Raw genomic sequence first — 20121 nt, forward strand, 5'->3', positions numbered from 1 at the left:
CATGTTTTATAAGCTACCTTTTCTGTCCCTTTCTTTCCTATCTACAAGTACGACAGCTAAGTGAAGCATACTTTCCTTTCACAATGTCCAACAAGATCAGGATATTGCAATAAGCCTGATTAAAAGCTTTTCACAGACTGCATAATTTACTAATCAGCTAAGGAAATGTGAAATGGTTTTATTTGTCACACTGCCTCTTTATCACATATCTGTGCATCTCTGCAAACTTGTTCGTTGAGGTGTATCTGATGATAAAGCTGAATGCCAGGATATGACAGGAGAATAGATAAGAAAAAAATTACTTATTTCTTTCACTTTCTCAGGAAACTGGGAAGAAGTACACACAAGAAAAGAAGGTACGTAGAGTAAATGTCTGTAGATAATGGTCCAACAAAGAATCATATCATACTCCCAGCTTCTTTAGTGTATTGCTAATAGTTTAAACATTGTGAGGACTACAATCCTTTTTTCCCATTACCCATACATGGAAATCATATAGACTCCCTTAATGCTTTGCTACTTGAGCTCCTAACAGACTTGAAAACATTTGTACTCATCAAATCCCTATAGTATAGGGAAAAAAATTACCTTATTTTATTTGCAATAGATTGATTTGTTTTTTCACTTTTTTGTGCTGGAGTTGTCTAAATGCAGCCTATTTAACAAGGTACTCACTTGATTTATATATGAAATGAAGGAAATATTCTTAGATTTACTTGTTGGTTGGTCAAGTTGGTACCTGACTATTTCCTCTGACAGTATAGAAACATTGTGTTGCTTTCAGGAGAATCTAAACTGAATAAATATATGAGAAGCAAATTCAAATTTGCCTTGCACTGCAGCTACCAGAGAGTTTGTGGTTAAGATATTATGCAGACATCTGCTGAACCTAAATGCAGGATTATTCTTGCTCCCTTCATGTGTCTTTTTTTTTTTTTTTTTTCTCCCTTGAAATTTCTACTGCTATTAAGCAGTATTAGAATAGGGCAATAATATGATTCTGAAATAACTCTACCTGAAGATTCAGGTAAGCAATTCTAAGTAATAGGTTACCTTTCAAAATGTTTTATTTAATGTGAACAGCTTTTGGTAAGAATGATTTTATGTAAACCCATTTCACTACATGTAGAGAGAGAATATGCCATGACAACTTCTTTCTATACAATTCTGTGGTTCATGAAACTTTGATCGAAATTGCATTGTGACACTTGAGCTGGAGAGCGTTAACCAGAACTCTGGAATTGGTAGACAAGTATTTGTATTTGATCTCTATTTATATAGCTTTTAATCTTGAATTATCTATCTATGAGACATAGTCATGTTTCATACTGTCATTGTGCAGACATCCAGTGATGCTTTCTCTTCAGTCAGATACATTGACATGAATGTAAATAATAATAATAATAATAAAATAATTCTCTGAATTCTAGAATTACTCTGTAATTCCTATTCACATTACTTGACAGTTCAGAGCCTTTCTATCTCTCTAAGGCTGAGAAAGACTTATCTGTATATGAAAGAGGAGGATTAACAGCAGAGTAGCACATAGGACTTACCCCTATTGTTCCAAAACTTTCAGGCTTTCTTCTAATTTTTTTCTTGCACAGGTGTCTCCATAACCATTTGATCAGATACCAGAGGGACTTTGGACTTGGTATGACATTGAAAGGAGTGGGCAGAGTACCTCCTTCTTCAAAGTAACTCATCCAAAGTTTTGTCCGAGCAAACTTCCACTCGATGTCTGCATGATCCTGTGAACAAAAACCACAACAACACATACGTGGCTGTAATTAAGGAGATGAAACAAACATCTAAAAAAAAACAACTGAACATAAAGCTAGAACAACCCTGAAACTCTAATGAATTTTCTTTTTAAAATACTGGAACCTTCTTTTTGCAGAAAGTTTTTAACACAAAGCAAAGCTAAGCTGGTTTACTCTAATAAAGAGATGTTACATACATACAGTATATCTTCACTTTCAACCTTTCTTGCTTAGCTATGGGCTTTTAAATAATTAACAGTCTCTCAAATAACAAAGGATAATTACAAGCAGAAAAATGTTACATCTCTGGTAGAGATGTTTTGTTATAATAGCAGCTCATCATTATTCCACATAGATCACTCTAATTACTCTACTGTGTAGCAGCTTCAACAAGTCTGTAAGCCTCATGCACTCTCTCAGTTGTTGCCAGCCCCTGAAATTTACGAATAACCTATCTAACAAATCATGAGGTTACTTAAAACTGTTGAGTTGAGCAGAATTATTTTCTCCTACTTCAAAAGTGTATATTTGGAATTGTTTATGGTATTGTTTCTTTCTTTTTTCTTTCTTTTTCTTTCTTTCTTTCTTTTGAATTTGAATGTTTCTTTTCAATTCTATATTATATTCATCATTTTTGAAAAGTTAAAAAAAATCAAACCTAAAACTGAGAGCTTGAAAAGATTGCTAAGTCTTAGCAGTTGAACAAGAATTTTAAAGGAATAATGTTTGATTTTGACAACAAAATATAGTAGCCAAGAGCTTACTCTATAGACCTAACCCTAACTTTTAATATTTAGACAGATTTACTATAATCAAAACAGTAATTAAGAAGTTTTATCAGGAAAGTATTCTGCCTGCAGAATGAGTTTTGATGAACATTAATACGTCACGGTATCATTTAATAGAATTTATCAACTACTGTTATATAAACACATTTCATCTGTGGAAAAAATTGTAATTTATTTCCAAAATAGGAAAAAAAAAAAAGCAAAATAAAAAGCAGCCTTTTAAAAAATTGTAAAGATGTGTAGTTTTCTTTCATTGTTTGCTTTCTGCATGATCATATTTGAATTACTATACAATACACCAGTGTTTAATTTCATTAGTCTCATAATAGAGAGATGAGAAATAAAAATAGCTCTGGTAAGGATAAAGACAGTTTCCATTACACAGGAAAACAATGCACTGCTTAATGAGGTGTCATGACCTTTTAATTCACTTGTTAATGGGTTCTAAATTGTCCACGAAATGCAGACATCCAATTTCTCTTCACTATATGTCTGTACTATATATGAATTACAAGATAACAGCCTTTTAAAGGTTAATCAATACATTAAAAATAGAGATCAAATATTCTATGTCTGTGTCTCATTCAGAACAGAGGTCCTGCACAGAGCAGTTAGGGCAGTGCTGAAGCTTAGTGCTGAAGCTTTTGTCACTTGCCAGGACACCCTTCTCTACCCTCAAGCTGGCTTCTGCAGTGGGGCCACCTCTTCCCCATTCTGAGTTCTGGGGAAATTCCCCTCTGTTCCAGCTCAGCTGTGGTCTGGCTTCTGTGTCCTTCCAGAATAGTGCAAAAGAATTAGAACAAACCTTATATTCAGTCTTCAAAAAAGATTTTCTGACAGAAAAAAAATATGGTATGTAGGAACAGAGAGAAGGTATATATTACAAATGATCAACTTACAGCAATTAGCTGGTAAGAATTATTCATCATGGCTATTAGCATGTTGAGTAGAACAACCAGAGAGATTACATTATAGGTACCAAACATGGTAGCCCCAACAAATTCAGTAAATTCATGCTTTGGTTGCACATTGGTCACATAGAGATTGATGAGTCCAAATATAGACCAGAATAATGACTGCAGCGTTTCAAATAATCTGAAAGACAAAACCCAAAAGGAATAGCTGTATAATACCAATGCATATACTTTTCAGATTATTCATTTTTTCCCCTGACCACAAAATGTCCTTGAATTGATTGAGGTGGATGATTCACAATATAGGCAATCTATATGGAATATTTTTCTGGAGAAACATTGTCTAAATGTTTCAGATATGAACCTCTAGATATCCAGTGTTGAATCTATAAGTAAACCTGTGAGTTCTAGAATCCTAGAATCCTAGAATCATTAAGGTTGGAAAAGACCTCCAAGTTCAAGGCTGATTCTGTTCAAACTCCTAAAGGATAGATGTCATTTTAGAGATCTTACTTTGGACACTTGTCTTTGAAGTATTTTGCCCCTTTGCCTTGTCTTTAGAGTGTAGAACAAGGATCCAAAAGTAACTCATTGACTGTGTTTTAGCAAGATGTTAAAATAATTATGGTATTTTTGTACTTATTCAGTGTTGTCAATTTATGCCATTTCTACTTTGTGTTGAGAATCATTGAGATTAAAAAATACTCTAAAATTAGAAGGCCATTACTATCTTTATCATGCATTTGCTTTCATAGAGAATGGAGATATTTAAAAGCAAACACGCCACTCTTATATAGCACTTGTTCTTTTACAACTAAATGTTATGGTATTCTCTTAAAGAAGTTTGGGACAGCAGCTAGGAAGCTAAATAACAAAATCCGACTTTTAAAAAATCCCACAATAGGATGAATATTATTACAGACTGATACAATGTTAACATTTATTTATTTATTTTTTGAGTGTCTTTAGGAGTTTCTGTCAGGATGTCACTGTAAGAACAATAGGGAACAAACCGACAGCCTTTTTCCTGTGAAAAACATCTACATGAGTAAAATATTGGGGTAGAGTTAGAAGTAGATCAGCCACTTACGTTGAAAATGCATTATTCTGCTCTGCACATCGTATCCCTTTACACTTGATTTCCTTTGTCTCATAGTAGAAGTACAGCTGGTTCAATCCATTTGCAAAAGCTAGCAGCACGAGGCAGTATATGAAGAGAAACTTCAAAATGTCCAGCAACATTCTTCCCAGAGATATCTGCAGAGGTCCCAGGTGAGAATTTGCAGTGAATAATGAGATCAAACGTAGAGAGCTAAAGATGTTTGCAATTGCAAACAGGGCCTCAGCCACCAGCGTCGGATGCCACATGTCCCAATTCTGTCGTGGAACTGTCACATTATACTGAAAACAAGCAGAAGAGAAAAAAAATTATTTCACTGCTTATATGCAGAAAAAAAAAGTGTCTTTTTTTTTTTTTTTTTTTTTTTATGAGCCATTCCATTAATTTGATGATAGCACAATAAAAATAAACATATTTTGGAGAGAAATATGTCTGTTTGAGCTCTTTGTATTTTAGCAAAACTTAAAATGGATGGTGTCTGGGTACTTGTCCTTCATTTCCATCTGCAGAATAGCCTGTACTTTCTTGGGTTTTATTGTGCTTTGCATTTGATTATGATTTTTACAGTAGCAAAAGCATGTCTAACAAATCTGAGAAAATCAACCACTTTTGAACATCTAGATTTTTAGAACTGATGAAAATTTCAAATGCTTTGCTTTTGCAGAACGGTGAAGATATGACAGTTATGGATAGAAACACAGAAAAACTTTGAAAAAGTTGGAAGAAAATATTTAATCACAAACAATGGACCAATAATGAAAAAGTGTTTTTTAATGAACCATGGCAAACTGCTTGTGTATCTCATTATCAAAGAGTCTTATGCCTGGGACTATGATTCTTTACTGTTCCAGCTCTACCAAAGTACTTACTGAAGATGAAAGATGTTACTTTGAACTAAGGCTTAACTACCATGTCAGGCTTTTTATTATTTATTGGGTCTCATTAATCTGCTTTATAGGACGTATCAGAGGACAGGATCTAAGCTATGGAGCACTCTAAAACCACGCAATAATGAAATATGAAGCAGATACAAATAAGAACAATCATGCAGTCTGTATTTACCCACTCTGAGCCACCCAGATGCATCCTTCAAAGATGGTGAACATGCCCTCAGTAGTAAGGAAAGGTACCCTTCCCTAATGCTGTGGCCAGATGTAACATAGCCAGGCATCACAAAATTTCAACACCACACTCAGCCACCAAATAGCATGACTGCTCTTGAACTGCAGATGGGATCTGGGCATTTTCTGGGGCAGTACTAGTTGGCACAATACCCTACCACATTGAGGATGCTTTAATCAATCTTCAGGACAGGTGAGACAGTGCCAGTGCACCACAATAATCCCTGTTAGTTTTATTTGTATATAAGTAGCTACAATGTAATCCCAACAGTATCTGACAGTCTTGCAGTATGGGGGAAGGGAACTGCAGAACTGGAGAATAGTCTAACGCAGAGTTAAGAACCACACTGCCTTATGCTTCAGCCACCAGTGATACTTGTTTTCTACAGAGCAGCAAATTAAATACAGTCCTGCTGGAGTCATAGGTCATTACTCTGTTCATTAGACTATCTCGTTCTCTAATGACCAAGCTGTAAAATCACGTTTTACTATATTTGACATTGTAGCTCCAAGAGAGATGCTATTCTGCCTCATTTACTATTGACCTTCAGTTCAGTTCTGGTTGACTCAAGATCAATGATACAGGCAGTAGAAAACAGAACTGAGTTTCCAGAGCCCCCAGCTAAAGCACAAAGAAAATGAATATAGAAAATTTACAATGTTTATTGAGAAAAGAGAGGTGAGAACTCCTTTGTGTGTTTTCTATAGTGTCTTTTCATAATGTTATACAATATATTACTGTGAATTCTGGTGGTACTTTAAAGTCCTGGTGTATGAAAACTCATAGCTGTTAAATAACTGGGAACAGTTGTCAGTATAAGCAAATATTAGATGTTGAACAATGCAATAAATGCTCAGATTAGGGAAAAGTATACTGTGTGTGTTATTGGAATACGGTAAAATCCATTAATGAAAAAAAAAAAATTAAACTGAGAAGAGATGGAATTTTTGGTAGATACAAAAGCATCCAGCTGCAAAAATATTTTAGATGAGGGGCATGTAGTAGTAGATTCCAAGGAAGTTAAACAAGCAAGTAAAAATAAATAAATAAATAAATAAATAAAATAAAGAGTAGAAAATAATAATAGTTTTTTTAAAAAGTAAGGAAATACCCTTCTGAGAAAAACATCGAACTACATGGCAACGAACAGAGATAGCATATCATGTAGAAAGATCATATTCAAAGATCATATTCATTGTAGAAGGATCATATTCAAACAATTAGGTGAAGACAGCCACATCCGATCTCTCTGTCAGCTTCTTTTACAGTCACCATTCACATTTCTAGAGTAGTAGGAAAGCAGATAAATAAAATAGGTCATATGTGGTCTAACATTATATTTTTCTCATTATTAGTTATATGAGTTGGGGTAGGGGACAGTTATCTTAGATATCTAAGAAGTAGTCTGACAAGATGTCACTTTTTCTAAAGGAAATGATGAAGCTAAGGAAAAGAGAATAAAGGACTTTATCAGTGATGATCTCGACCGAGATGCAAAACTGGTGTGTTCAAAGTCAGTTTCAAAATATCGCAGTCTAACAAATTAACACAACCTATTTGTTATTTTTTGTTATCCAAATAAGAAAAGATCAAATGACCTCTGGTCTGTAAATGGGAAATCAAAGTCACAACAGTATTATTTCAGCTTTACTGACTGCCTTTCTTGGACCCAAATGCTTCATTTATGTGTGGAGATGATGCAAAAGCTCTCATAGTCATAAACGCAAAACAATGAGGGCTAATTTAGTTTTGAAAAGATGTGCTCTAAGAGATGAGAAATGAAAATATATATATATATATATATAGTGATAGAAGTAAAGGCCTGATAAGTAGGTTTGGAAATGATCTGTGAAACATACTAGCTAAAAGAAGACAATAAATGTGATAAAGAAAATTGTGAGTATGAAATGGCTCTGACAACAAAACCCCATTGACTTTACTAACTAGAGGAGGCAGAGATATGAGGATATGAAGACGCTGAAAAGAGATCTAGCAGAATCAAAGAAGAACTAAGACAACAAAGAAGCTTACATGAAAAGGAAAAGAAAGCAGAGGAGGAAAGAAACTAGGCACGTTAAAACCAGAAACAAGCAATGAAAGTATATATATATATACACATATGCATATACGTACATATATGTGTGTGAGTGTATATATATACATATAAAGGTAAGAAAAAATATAGTTTAGGGCCAAAAACTAAACAATCCATATTGTGCAGAATTAGAGAAGTAAACACATATAGCAATGCCAAGCTTGTGGTAACTCAGATTTCAATTCTCTGCAGTTATTGTTTTGTTATTCTGTGGTCCTGATGAATTTCTGACTCCACTTCAAATGCAAACACAATCTGTTGATAGGTTATAAAGCCAGCCATTTTTTAAAGCACAATTGAATGATGACTATCATAGGCTTATGGGTTGAAAAAAATGCATGTGGCGTGTCAATAGAAAATTAAGACCAGAGAACAATTTGAGCAGCATAGAAACTATAGAACATCAAAGCAAATGTATGATGAGTGTGTGATATCACTCAAGGAATATAAGGTAACAATTTTTGGTCATTATTCAGAGGAATTCAAATGAAAATCTAATATCTGAACTATTTGTCAGAAGAATGCTAGGTTTCTTTAGGACTAAAGTCATAAGCTGTAGATTTCATGAGATCACCAATAGACATCAGTTAAAAGGTAGATCAGGCCACCTCAGTGTTGAATATGCTCCAGGGCCTTGGTCAAATATGACACCATTGTGCACTGGGTTCACATGGCAAAGTTTTGGTAGCGGGAGACTGCAGGGGTGGCCTCTGTGAGAAAAATCCAGAAGCTGCCCCATGTCAGATTAGAACAAGCTCCCACCAGCTCCAAAGAGACCCACTGCTGGCCAGACCCGAGCTAATAAGCAATGTCATTTGCACCTCTGTGAGAACAGATTTAAGAAACAGAAAAGAAAACGCTATGCAACAGCAGCTGTGAGAGTGAGGAGCGAGAACCAGCCCTGCAGATCCCAAGGTCAGTACAAAAGGAGGGCAGGAGCAGAAGATCCCCTGAGGCCTGTGGAGAGGCCCCTGGTGGAGCAGGCTGTCCCCCTGCAGCCCATGGGTCCCACATGGAGCAGATCTCCACGCTGAAGCCTGTGGAGGAGCCCCCGGTGGAGCAGGTGGATGTGGCCTGGAGGAGGCTGCGGCCCATGGAGAGCCCCCGCAGGAGCAGGCCCCGGGCCGGAGCTGCAGCCCATGGAGAGGAGCCCACGCAGGAGCATGGGGTCTGGGGGGAGCTGCCGCCCACCTGTTGGGGACCCGTGCTGGAACAGTTTGCTCCTGGGGGATGGACTCCATGGTATGGAGCCATGTGGGTGAAGTTCTTGACGAGCTGCTGCCTGTGGGCAGCCCCTGCAGGTTCAGTTCAGGAAGGATGGCATCCCGTGGGAGGGACCCCACGTGGAGCAGGGGTGGAGAGTGACCATGAAGGAGTAGCGGAGACTAAGCGTCAGGGACTGACCACAGCTCCCATTCCCTGTTGCCCTGTGCCACTCTGGGAAGATGTGGAAGAGGGTGGTTGGGTGGGAGAAGGTGTTTTAGCTTGTTCTCTTCATTTCTCACTGTTCTGGCTTGCTAGCAATAGGCAATAAATTTTATTAATCTCCCTATAATAAGTCTGTCTTGCTTGTGATGATGATTGTTGTGACCTCCCTGTCCTTACGTCGACCTTTGAGCCTGCTTTATTGTATTTTCTCCCCCTTTCCCTTTGAGGAGAGGGAGTGAGAGAATGGTTGTGGTAGAGCTCACCTGCCCAGCTGTGTGAAACCAATACACCTTGACTCTGTTACCAAAAAGAAAGTTTAAATAACTTTAACCACTGCAGAAAAAACAACAACAAATCACTACAACAACAAAATAATAATAATAAAATAAATAAAATAATAATAAAAACAAACAAACAAACACAAAAACATTAAATCCTTTTCCAAAGGCCATATATGCATGTGAACTCTTGCTATTTAAAATATGTGCCTCAATCTTTACATTCATTTTGCTGTGTTTCAGAGTAGGGAAGTTGGAATTAAAAGTAGGAAGAGTCAGGAAGTGGGGAGGGGGCTAGCAAAGATCTTTAAAATATTAATCACACTCAGGAATGGAGTCAATAATTTTTCTTGGGGGTTAATATTCATTTAGATGAACATTTGGTCTGTGAAACCAGTGAAACATCAATCAAAACCATTTTACAGTGCAAAGGGAGAGGAAAAACTGTCAACTTCTGCAGAACTTGTCACAGTAGAGAAATATCATCTTATTTGCTACTAAGCAGAATGGATCTGACATGGTGATCATTAAGATAATAAATATAGAGACAAATAATTTATTTTCAGTTACTTTTCAGAGTTTTGCCTTGAATAGGAACATGTTTTCCTACTAGATTTTCATGTCAGCAGCTGAGACTCACATAATCAGTAATATGAATTTGCATGCTGTCTCTAGTACAGTTGGAAAAAAGCACTGCGTCCAATGCTCAAGCCCGGTAAATATTTAAGGTTGAACAAGCGGTGTCTGCACATGACTTACCATTGCACATAATTTGACCTATCAGTACAAAATAAATAATCCTCCAAAAACATGAAAGCATCCATTTTTCTTAGAGCTCAACAGCTTCTGTTTATATTTATAACCCTTGATCAAAACAGATGTGTTGCTTAAAATCAGTCATCTTGTACTCATATAAAACACGTGACAGTGCACTATTTATAGTCACATGCTATTTATCAAGGAGAGAGCATTTTCAGTGGGTATAATGGATAATTTAAAAATCTCTCACACTGATATACAATCAGAGACAAAAAGCATAGCCCTTTGAAAATTATGAAATATAGTCGTTTTATTTGAATGCTGACAGTGAAGCAGATAACTTTGAGTTGTCTTAGCAGTTCCCTCATCCTGATATTATACTCTTTGGTATGTTTTACACTATCCCATCAGCTGCTGTTAATAATAACCATCTTCTTATCTAGTATGTCAGTCAGAGAATGGGCCAGAAACAGTAAGTTTGTCTCTGGGAACATCTATCACAAAGGAGATATGAGGGTGTTCTCATCCTTACATTCAAAGGATTTAGTTAAAAATGGTTTCTTAGGTGGCTTGAGCTGCTACAGTGACTCGCAGAAAGGTAAAATACATCTAAAAACTTGCTTATAGATTTGATTAAAAAAATACAGAAAAGCTGTATTTTTGAAAAATGTGTGTTCCAAGGTTTAGGAAATGAAAGTGAAAGTTTTGTACCAAAATGTACCAGTTACCTTCAAAACCTCTGTTCAGAGCTGGAGAACTCTGTTGTAGCTATTTGAAGCATGGCTAGGGCAGTAAGTTACTCTTGCATTACTCTGCTCATTGTTTGCACACTGTGTTTCAATTGTCTACCAAAACTGAGGCTCTTCTAAACAAGAACAGAAAAAGTATTTGGGTGCAATATTGCACATGGAGTAAAAAAAAAAAAAAAAAAAAAAAAAAAAAGCTGCAGAGCCAAAAATAGTGCTTTATGAACCGTGTTGTTTATGATTGACATGCAAGCACTGATTTGGAGAGTAATGGATGCACATTAACACTGATACTGTCACCTTGGAATCTGATTGCCATGAGACGAAACTGTCTGGGAGAGGAAAGGATTATAATGTCTTGTAATTAATATCATTCTAAAGTGAATAATTGGCCATCTCCAATGCTTTGGAAACATGCATTTTCAATGAATTGCTTGCTTTGTTACCTGGGAAGGTGAAATGACTATTTATTTTCCAGTCACTTTATGATGAGGCTTTCATTAGCTATGATCAGTATTTCATCACCTTTATAATACAGCTCTCCCCACATCTTTGAGCCTCTTGCTCTTTCAGGCAACAGTTCCAAATACATTTTAATGAGAAGATTTCCAAGTGTTTGCAGTCAGAAACATTCTGTGATGGGGGAGGCTGTTGTGTCAATTGATCAAGTCTTTGCTCATCCCTGTCGCTCATCAGCTGATGTTGACCCTTGTGGATAGTCATCAGGTTATATAAATTATTACTATATCACTCTCTGCTTATGGCAGGGCTGCAATGGGAATAGCAACAGTTTGGGGGGAGGGGGAGCTGTAACAGACTATTTTATAGCTTTTTAGCTCTTTCCAGAAAAAAAAAAAAAAAAAAGTCTTGGCAGAGGAGAGACACTCCTTTCACACATATGAAGTAGCTGGTGTCAGGAAACCTGAAAGAGCTGAAATGCAATGCTGCAAGAGTGGCCAGTAAAAAAGGCTTTGTTATCTTGGGTACAACAAGAAGTTTAAGACAGATACTAAGAAACGTTTTCAGAAGTGGTTTCCTTGCATTTGAGGCCATTTTGTGATGTAAATATTTCATTTTTACAAGGATTTCATGATATATTATAAATTCACATTGAATATACAGAAAATTCAACATGTTCTGTGGTTTTGCAAAGAACTACTTTGCTGGAAGACATTTCAGACACTGATAATAAAAAGCCTTCGAAACAGGTGAGAAAATATCCAACCTCATATCCAACCAATCCCATTCAGTTTTACTTTTTAATCAAGTTGCACTTACCATGAATTTTCAAAACAAAATTAAAATCTTACTCTTTAGCTTTCTCCTCTCCTCCCCCCCCTCCCCTAATTTTGAGTAAATATTTTTCATGCAGTTCTGCCCTGAAGTTTAGCATAGAGGGTAACATTTTCTTAGGGGCTGTAATTTCCTACTGGAAAATAGGCAGAGACTAACACAAAACATAACATTGTGCAAGCAGTGTAAGTATTAGGAACGATTTGCCTTTTCCAAGAATATCATAGCATGAGTATTCAGGACAAGAGAGAGAGATTGTCTGGTCCAAATACAGAAAAAATAATAATTTGTAATCTTTTGTTTGCTCTTATTCTGGCCTAGCTTCTTGTTATAGTTGCAGAAGATTCAGTGAGCAAATCTAACATCTCTTACATTATTAGACCTGAGAACCATCAAATACAAAAGAAAGTCTGAACAGGTCCAGTCTCATTTAACTTAAATATTTTGCTAAAATTAAAATAAATAAATAAATAAAAGTTACCTTTGAAAATGCAACAATTTTCAAAGAGATTGTTGCTAAGTACAAGGAGTTCATTACAAAATCCATGAGGTTCCACCAATCGTGAATGTAGTCCTGCAGTCCACCATCCCACATCTGTTTAATTTCACCCCAGATAAAGCCTGTAAACAGAACATAATTCATTAAGCATGAATACTAAATAATAATAAAAAAAAAAAAAGTCTGTGAGTATCCTAGACACTTATCTCACATTGGATTGAGCTTCCCTACAATAATTACAAAAGGAAAGTGGATGAGTGCTCTAAATTACATGTCTATTCACGTGAAATTTTATCTTTCAATTAATATTTTTGGAATTGTCAGGCAAACAAAAAATCACCTGCTTATACGAGGACAATTTCTTTGGTTTTCTTAAATCTCCTTCTCCCTTATAACCTAATAAGTATAAAAAGGGTCTCCAAAGCAATTATTATTGCCAACTTTATCCTCAGTATCTGCTGCAATGTAACTCTAACTGTAAACTGTATGACTGCAGGAACCAACCCAGCTCATTATTTTGTTTCAATTGGAACAAACATGGTGAGAGGATTTCATTATTGCTGTCAATGCTAAACTAAAGTCTGCCTTTCCCATAGGAAAGACCACTGTCTTCAGTGGAATATTTTTTTTTGTTGGTGCTTGCCTTTGGGACTGGAAGGAATAGAAGTTGTTTTCAGGTGTGCAAAGTATGCATTGCTCTGGACACAATGTGACACAGAAATATTCAATCCCAGAGGGACATTTTGCGAGTTGTCTGACATAACCTCAATTTAACAGCTCCAGAGACAACTGTATGGAGACTTTAGTACTGTAAACATTAAAATAAAATGTCTGAAGAGGATACTCCACATTATTTTATAATACAGACTGATAAAATATGTAAAAAACAATGTAATCTTTATATGCATACTTCATATTATTATCTACAAAGCTGTTTGGTTACCAGTCTCGGTAGAGCTTCTACATGTTCCATAGTAAATTCTTTGCTGAAAGGATTTTCATACTTCTGTGCTCATTAAGGGGACAACATTTACAGCTAAGAGGACAATCTAAAACATATGGATGTTGAGATACAGTTAATTCATCATGGCTTTCCTCCAGCTGCTTATCATAAGTTCCTTTAAAAAGTGTTGAACAGATTTCATACATGGATTTTCAGAGTCCTGCATCACTGTATTCAGGGCTTAATTTACCTTGAAACTCAGCATTTTGTTTCAGTGGTCTTCTAGTTGACTACAATGGTAAAGAGAGTTAGAGGAGTGGAGTAGGTGTGACAAGTACAATTTAATTTTGTAGTGTTTTGTCTGAAGTCATTCTGTCTCCTGATTGCTTTTGAAAGGAAAACTTCCTCACAGCTTTGCCCCTTCTGATCTCAGCCACACCTTCCTGTCTTGTTTCTGCATGCTATCAGGAACTTCAGGAGTACCTAAATCATCTAATAGATCCAGCAAATTTTATACTCATAGAGTTCCTTTTCAGATACACCAACATCACTATTTCTGTCTGCAGATCTGTAGGAACACATTCTGAGAAAGGACCATAGTGGGAACATGTGGACAGGGACATGCCAATTTAGTATCTATATCAGCCTAGACAGGCTGATTGCAACTCTACTTTAATTGATCAGATAAAACTAATACATAAAATATAACACTGATAAGAAGCTAGCATTTATTTTAATGCTTCATCCAAAGTAATGATTCGTAGTGGGAAAAGAGTTGAACATTATTACACGGCAGGTATCAGTGTCCACTAACAGTGTCCATTGCTGCTGTTGCACAAGCACCATCACAGGGCTACCAGGCGGGCTCCTAAATGCCTGCCACTTTCAGCCTGGGCAAAGATTTAGACATCTTCCTTTGAAAGAGCTGCTCACTCCTGTCACACAACATGAACCAGAAGGTCTGGCTCCCAATTTGCTCCACAATCCCCTCTAGCATTCAGCATATAGTCCATGTACTTGCAAATATCTCTGCTCAGTCTTTTGGTATGTTTTAGGCACAATATTTTGAGCATCATCATGTCATAAAAGCAGTGGTTTTGTGGGCTGCAATATATGCCTCACATTTCAGACACTGCTCTGAATTTCTCCTGATCAAACTGAAGAAGAGCACATAAGATTAACCATTGTGCCACAGAAGTCTGAGGTGGGGCTCAGAAGAGATCTGGAGCCAAAGGCTGTATAATACAGGTATGGTCCCTAAGCCTTAGTGTTAGAGAACAGTTTCTTTCCCTTTTTAATTAAGTGATCTTGACACTAGGATGACTCCTGTGAATCAGAGAGTAGACAGTTACATTGACAGAAAATCTCCCTTCCTCCTGAACCCCCCCCCCCCCCCCCAAAAAAAAAAAAAGCTTCACAGAAATTGAAGTGCACATTCATAGAACTAAATATGCTCTTTTCTAATTCATCACAGTTAAACAATCCCTTTAAAATATGCTTTAAAAACAGAGCGTAGGGATAATCAGTAAGATGAAGGCTTAGAGGAAGCATGCTTCTATTTTGCCCTCGTGAGGCCCCATTTGGAGTACTGCATCCAGGTCTGGGGCCCCCAGCACAAGAAGGATATGATCTATTAGAGCAAACCCGGAGGAGGGCCACAGAGATGATCAGAGGGGCACCTCTTCTGCAAAGAAAGATTGAGAGAGCTGATGTTCAACCTGGAGAAGTCTCCAAGGAGACCTCACTGTAGCCCTTCAGTACTTAAAAGGAGCTAATAAAAAATGGAGAGCAACTTTTTACATGATAGTGATAGGACAGGGGGAGGAGGGGGGGGGGCTGGATAGATTTAAACTAAAAGAAAGTAGATTTACGTTAAATGTTAGGAGGAAATTATTTACTATGAGAGTGGTGAGGCACTGGAACAAAGAAGCAGTGGATGCCCCATCCCTGGAAGTAATCAAGGCCAGGCTGGATGGGGCTTTGAGCAACCTGATCTGGTGGGAGGTGTCCCTGCCCATGGCAGGGAGTGGTGAAACTAGGTGGTCTTTAATGTCCATTCCAACCCAAACCATTCTGTGATTCTATGATTCTGTGATCCTATGATTCTAAAGGCTGTAGATTCCTTAGAGTCTTCTGTGGAGATATACTATGATTCATACTCGGACAAAAACATGAACTTTCACAAATGTAACAGGGCTGTTCTCTGTAAGACTGTTGCTCAGCATCACATACTCTGACAGCACCGACTGAAATATAATAGAATTATGTACAGACTGAAAAAGAAATGCTGACTAATACTTCTGCATTTGATCAGTTTTGTAAGTGAAATTCAGACTCAGTCCAACAATTTCCTTGGCTTCAGAAAATGAAATGTAATTGTAAATTTGATATTAGCAGAGAAATACTGAACAATTAAAGAATCCTAGTGAAATAAAGTATATTCCTGTTGTATTTTTTTTTGTCGTTTAGAATGAAAAACACAATTAACCCAAACTATCAGTAATGTTGAAGTCCTTTGTCAGTTAAAAAGCTCGGAGTATAGTTTGACATTATAACGTTGGTGATTCACTCTTTTTTTTTTTTTTTCTTGGTTCAAGACTACTTTTATGTTTATCCTGATGTAGGGCTTGTTCCTTTAAATCAAATGATTTTAGAAACTGGAAATCCTACATTATTTTTGGCTATGTGGGAGATATGATAGTTTAATCTTTCTTGCAAGCCAAAATCTAAGTGCATTTTCCTCAAATAGTTACTGAGATTTTATAGGACCCAAGAGAACTTGAAGCTAGGATGACTCTATTTCTCCATTAAGTGATAATTAGGTGATATTTTTTTTTTTTTCCTTTTCCATACAGCAGCTGACACAAAAAATTCAGTGGATAGATCGTGGAGCATTGTGTTTGAGGAGATTTTTCTTACCGAGCTTTAATTTTCTACAGTACAAACAGCTCCACCTGAAGTAACCACCCTATTTTCCCTTTAAAATCAATGGAGAGAGAGAGTTGATTCTGGGGATTGGCTTAGACACAGACACTGCACTGCAGATGTCTACATCTAGTTGGATGAATCCCAGACTCACAGTCTACCAGTAATGCAAGAATTACTGAAAGGTATGATTAAGAGCACTTCAAAGATTTCATTTATTTCCATCATTTTTGAAAAATTTTACTGTTTTTGAGCAGTTTCCATGTCTTGAAGCTCAGAGCCTGGGACATTCCAGCCCTGACTTCAGAGCCCATGATGCTACAATGCGATTTGGAGACAGATGACTCTACCTATTTGTGGTAGTTTTCTGTTTTTAACACTGCTTTGGGTGTCAGCTGAGTAGGTTTGAGATGGATATTCCAGGTAAATTGATTATAAATTTGTGACACACATGCTATCCATACATGTGTAGTAGCATTTCTCAGACATGCCAGATACCTAATGCTTTCTTTGAAGAGAAATCTTGGAAAGTAGAAACTCCTAAGGTGGATTGTATAAGTCCATAACTCCACGGTAATCACAACATGAAAGCCAAATTCTGACTTTGGAGGTACCAGATCTCTACACCTAGGTGCCCTGAGAGGTGCTCAATCAGTGAATGAGGGGAGAACTAGAATTTCTAGCATCCTGTAAGTCCTCCCAGGTGTGCCTGAGAAAGTGTATTCTGAAGTTTGATAGCCTTTCTGCATTCTGAAGACTTCTTGAAGGCCTGATAAGCTTACATGATGGAGCTATTCTGGGCAAGGAACCTCAGAGATTCCAAACTGTGCAGTTTAGGATTAATTTGCAGTCACATATCCAGAGGTTTTGAAATCCTGTTGTAAGAAAAGTCATCAGAGAGAAGACATCAGCCAGTTCTTCTCTCCACAGTGTCTGACACATTTTGTCAACTTTTTTTTTTTACATTCATTGGGAGAATCAGTTAAACATATAAATAAATACATAAATAGATGTGTTAAAAACAAAACAAAACAAGACAAAACAAAAACAAACAAAACAACAACAGCAGCAACAACAACAACACCCAGAGATCAAAGCAGTATTATTTCTCTGACATTGTACACACTTCCCTTTTCTACTTGGTGGACTTATGGGTAGCTGGACACAACCTGACATTATTATCTAACGAGACTTTTAGGCAATTCCAAAATATGACCTGACATAAGAGATGAAGAGATACAGAGACAAGACTGTCTGATGTGTGCATTCTTACAGGTAGGAAAGAGATCTAGGGTCCAGGCATTGCATAATTAGTGTTGTGTAAAAGCAGCAATGCTATCACATAGTGGTAGAGCCACATGGTGACAACAAAAAAGGATATCTCAATACAACAGAGGAGTGCACCCTCTCCTTGTACTCTGGTACAGGGGGTACTAAGAGGAACCAGCCAAATATAAGGGGTAGATGTACAAGTGAACACTTTTAGATGGTTAGATTGGGAACAAGTTAATTGCCCAAAGCTCCCTTTGTCTCTCTGGCAGGAAAGAATCATCTCCAAGATCCTGTCATCTGCAGGTGGCTGAATTGACTGATAAAGTAGCTGTGGAGGATTAGCTTGGATTAAAGCAGATGTCTAACTTCCAGGTGCTTGTATTTAGTTGAAATAATTCCACACAAATCAGATTTCACTGTGGTAGCTGGATAAACTTGGCTTTATCCTGATTGTCTCTTTGCTCCAATTCTCTTCTTCCAACCCTTTCTCTTGTGGTGGTTTTACTGTGCTAGGCAGCTAAACACCACAACTGCTCTCTCACTTCCCCACCTTAGATGAGGAGGGGAGGAACTAAAGTAAAGAACAACTCACGGGTTGAGATAATGATAATTTAATTAAGGGGAAAAAAATAATTATTAAGGAAAGATTATTATTAACTAAACAATTTAATTGAAGAAAAAAAAAAGGAAAGGGGAAAAGGGAGGGGGGAAAACAAAACAAAACAAATAAAGGCTATGTGGAACTGCAGAGGAAAGAAATTACTCTCTACTTCCCACAAATGAGCAATGCTTGACCACGTCCTTGAAGCAGGGCCTAAACACACATAGCCAGTGATCGGGAGGAGGACCAACATTTTTCACAATGAGAGCCCACCCCTCCCCTCTTCTTCCTGTTTCCACCTTTTATTGCTGAGTGTGACATCATATGGTATGCAATATCTGTTTGGTTGGTATAGGTCAGTTGCCCTGGTGATGTTTCATTTCTCACTTTTTTGCCCACCCCCTAGGAGGGTTAGAGAAAGTCCTGATGCAGCACTCCTCAGCAGCAGACACAACACCGGTGTGATACCACTGCTGTTCTAGCTACAAGTGCAGAGCACAGCACTGTATGGGCTGCTGCAGGGAAAGTTAACATCCCAGCCAGACCCTGTACACTCTTCATGTAATCTTTATTTCACACCTGTCTCTTACAACCTCACCCGTCCATTCCCCATCATTCTGCTTTTATCATTTATTTCCACTTAAAAGGAAATTACCAATATTATGCAGCTATTCCACCTCATTAATTGAGGAATAAATCAAAATGTTGAAGGTGATACTTTCAAGCATTTATTACCATCATTTATAAATTAAAAGCTAGAGTAGTAAAAGAGAAATAGCAACATGGATATTTGGAAACAGGATGAAATGATAGAAACAAATGTGATTAAACATCCCACAGTTTTAATGGAATTAAATAAACTTAAAGTCAGGGCAAGAACCCCACACACCACATGAGGCCTAGGACAGACTGTGTAAAGCACTGTGAGTTATTACACATGCAAGCTGATCAATTTGCAACCATTTGACTGAAGTCCAACTTGACTGATGCATTCAGTCAATGGAAGGAATCAATGTATTCCTATCTAATTTTGGCATTACCTTTCCTGAAAAAAGATTTGTTTTTATTTTTTTCTATTTTTGTTCCTTACCATTTAGTGATGGGAAACAGGAGGCTCCTCAGGATCAGTCTCTACACGCCAAGTTCAACAACAACCTTTCAGTATGTTTCTTGAAGAATGTATTTTCATTGGACTGTGAAACCACTTAACTGACATACTCAACTTTGCTCTGCAATGCACTCAAGTTTTTCACAGGTACAAGAAATGAGACAAGTTGCTAATGATTTAAACTCTGTGAACTGAGGAGAGTTTGTTCCAGGGAATTAAATGAGCATCAATAAGGCTTGAAATCTCTCTTCTGTTTTACATCTGGTCTGACATCTGATCTCTGTTGAAGAGGTATGAAAGTTATGAGAAGAACTGTGAGACATTCTGTTGTAATTCATGGGTTCCCAATCTATGGGATTTTTTAATTTTTTTTTTTTTTTTAAGTAAAATACAGCTATGCAAAGGAACATGCACAAAATTAAAATCAAGTTTTCTGCTTTCTCCTAGGAATAGGGAAATGGATGTTT

At 37.1% G+C, this 20121-nt stretch overlaps 1 protein-coding gene across 4 annotated transcripts in view; it reads right to left on the bottom strand.

Annotated features, from left to right (window-relative positions):
* TRPC4 (transient receptor potential cation channel subfamily C member 4) overlaps nt 1–20121 on the bottom strand; it is a 166238-nt gene that overhangs the window by 15605 nt on the left and 130512 nt on the right. For all 4 annotated transcript variants that reach the window (XM_068673624.1, XM_068673619.1, XM_068673630.1 and 1 more), the window contains 4 exons: nt 12788–12927; nt 4556–4866; nt 3451–3646; nt 1557–1751 (listed from right to left, as the gene is read on the bottom strand). In XM_068673624.1, coding sequence (XP_068529725.1) covers nt 1557–1751; nt 3451–3646; nt 4556–4866; nt 12788–12927 — 842 coding nt within the window. The remainder of the gene's footprint in view (nt 1–1556; nt 1752–3450; nt 3647–4555; nt 4867–12787; nt 12928–20121) is intronic.

This window comes from Anas acuta, chromosome 1 (genome assembly GCF_963932015.1).
Source record: "Anas acuta chromosome 1, bAnaAcu1.1, whole genome shotgun sequence".
In the NCBI taxonomy this organism is placed as follows: domain Eukaryota; kingdom Metazoa; phylum Chordata; class Aves; order Anseriformes; family Anatidae; genus Anas; species Anas acuta.